The sequence below is a fragment of the Ovis canadensis genome, chromosome 20 (genome assembly GCF_042477335.2).
Source record: "Ovis canadensis isolate MfBH-ARS-UI-01 breed Bighorn chromosome 20, ARS-UI_OviCan_v2, whole genome shotgun sequence".
Lineage (NCBI taxonomy): Eukaryota > Metazoa > Chordata > Mammalia > Artiodactyla > Bovidae > Ovis > Ovis canadensis.
This window is the reverse complement of record NC_091264.1, coordinates 44002276-44003721: the sequence shown is the minus strand read 5'-3', so window position 1 is coordinate 44003721 and position 1446 is coordinate 44002276. Positions and strand designations below refer to the sequence as shown.

At 40.3% G+C, this 1446-nt stretch overlaps 1 protein-coding gene across 1 annotated transcript; it reads left to right on the top strand.

The window, feature by feature from the left end:
- LOC138425082 (olfactory receptor 2J3) lies at positions 1-930 on the top strand. The gene has a single exon (XM_069562704.1). It carries the CDS (start codon positions 1-3, stop codon positions 928-930), a length of 930 nt encoding a protein of 309 aa, XP_069418805.1.
- The last annotated feature ends 516 nt before the right edge of the window (positions 931-1446 follow it).

Below are 1446 nucleotides of genomic sequence, written 5' to 3'. Positions count from 1 at the left end.
ATGAATGATGATGGAAAAAAGAATGCAACCTCTGAAGCCCAGTTTGTTCTATTGGGTTTTTCTGATTGGCCTCAGCTTGAGTTAGTTCTTTTTGTGGTTATCTTGATGTTCTACCTGATGACATTGATAGGCAACCTGTTCATCATTATCTTGTCATACCTGGACTCCCATCTCCACACTCCCATGTACTTCTTCCTCTCAAATCTCTCTTTCCTGGATCTCTGCTACACCACCAGTTCTATCCCTCAACTGCTGGTCAACCTCTGGGGCCCAGAAAAAACCATCTCTTACAATGGCTGTATGATTCAACTTTATTTTGTCCTCGCACTGGGATCTACAGAGTGTGTGCTACTGATGGTGATGTCCTATGACCGTTATGCAGCTGTGTGTAGACCCCTGCATTACACTGTCCTCATGCACCCTCGTTTCTGCCAACTGTTGGCTGTGGCTTGTTGGGTAAGTGGCTTTACCAACTCAGCACTTCATTCCTTCTTTACCTTCTGGGTACCTCTGTGTGGACATCGCCAAGTGGACCATTTCTTCTGTGAAGTTCCAGCACTGCTTCAACTGTCATGCATTGATACCCGTGCTAATGAGCTGACCCTCATGGTCACGAGCTCCATTTTTGTCCTCATACCTCTCATCCTCATTCTCAGCTCCTATGGTGCCATTGCCCGGGCAGTGCTGAAGATGCAGTCAACAACTGGACTCCAGAAAGTCTTTGGGACGTGTGGAGCCCATCTTATGGTCGTATCCCTGTTTTTCATTCCAGCCATGTGCATATACCTCCAGCCACCATCAGGAAATTCTCAAGATCAAGGCAAATTTATTGCCCTCTTTTATACTGTTGTCACTCCTAGCCTCAACCCTCTAATCTACACCCTCAGAAACAAAGATGTAAGAGGGGCTGTAAAGAGATTAGTGGGGTGAGTTTGATCTGGTATACTTGTGACATTAATGATGAAATGGAGCATGTTTTCACCAATGGCTCTTCAACCTATCCACTCATCACTCTTTCATTCACTCACTCTATTAGCACTTTTTGAATGTGTACTCTCACAAGGACACAGAGTTCGTGGTTGCAGATATGATTAAACAGTTTTCCTAAATAGTAATCACTCCTCAATGGCAATAACAGCCACGTAAAATATGGATCAAACATCAATATTAATTTTTTTAGTGCACACACCTAATAAAATAAAGTATCATTTTCTCAATTAAAACTGAAGCACAGAATTTATTGTAAAAGTTAATAAAATTCAGATATAACTCTATGGAGAGATGCTATTCTTAATTCAAAAAACCTAGAATATGTCATTTAATTTCTTGCTTTTTAGGCAAAATTTGTCATAAAATTTGTCTTCTATCTTTGATCTAATGAAAGACATTTGGAAACATTTTAAATATTTTTTCCAACATTGTTATCCTTTTTTGAATGCTAGTTAA

Bases quoted from the DNA above. Each gene is read 5' to 3' on its own strand.
- LOC138425082 (XM_069562704.1), top strand. From the start codon at position 1: ATGAATGATGATGGAAAAAAGAATGCAACCTCTGAAGCCCAGTTTGTT.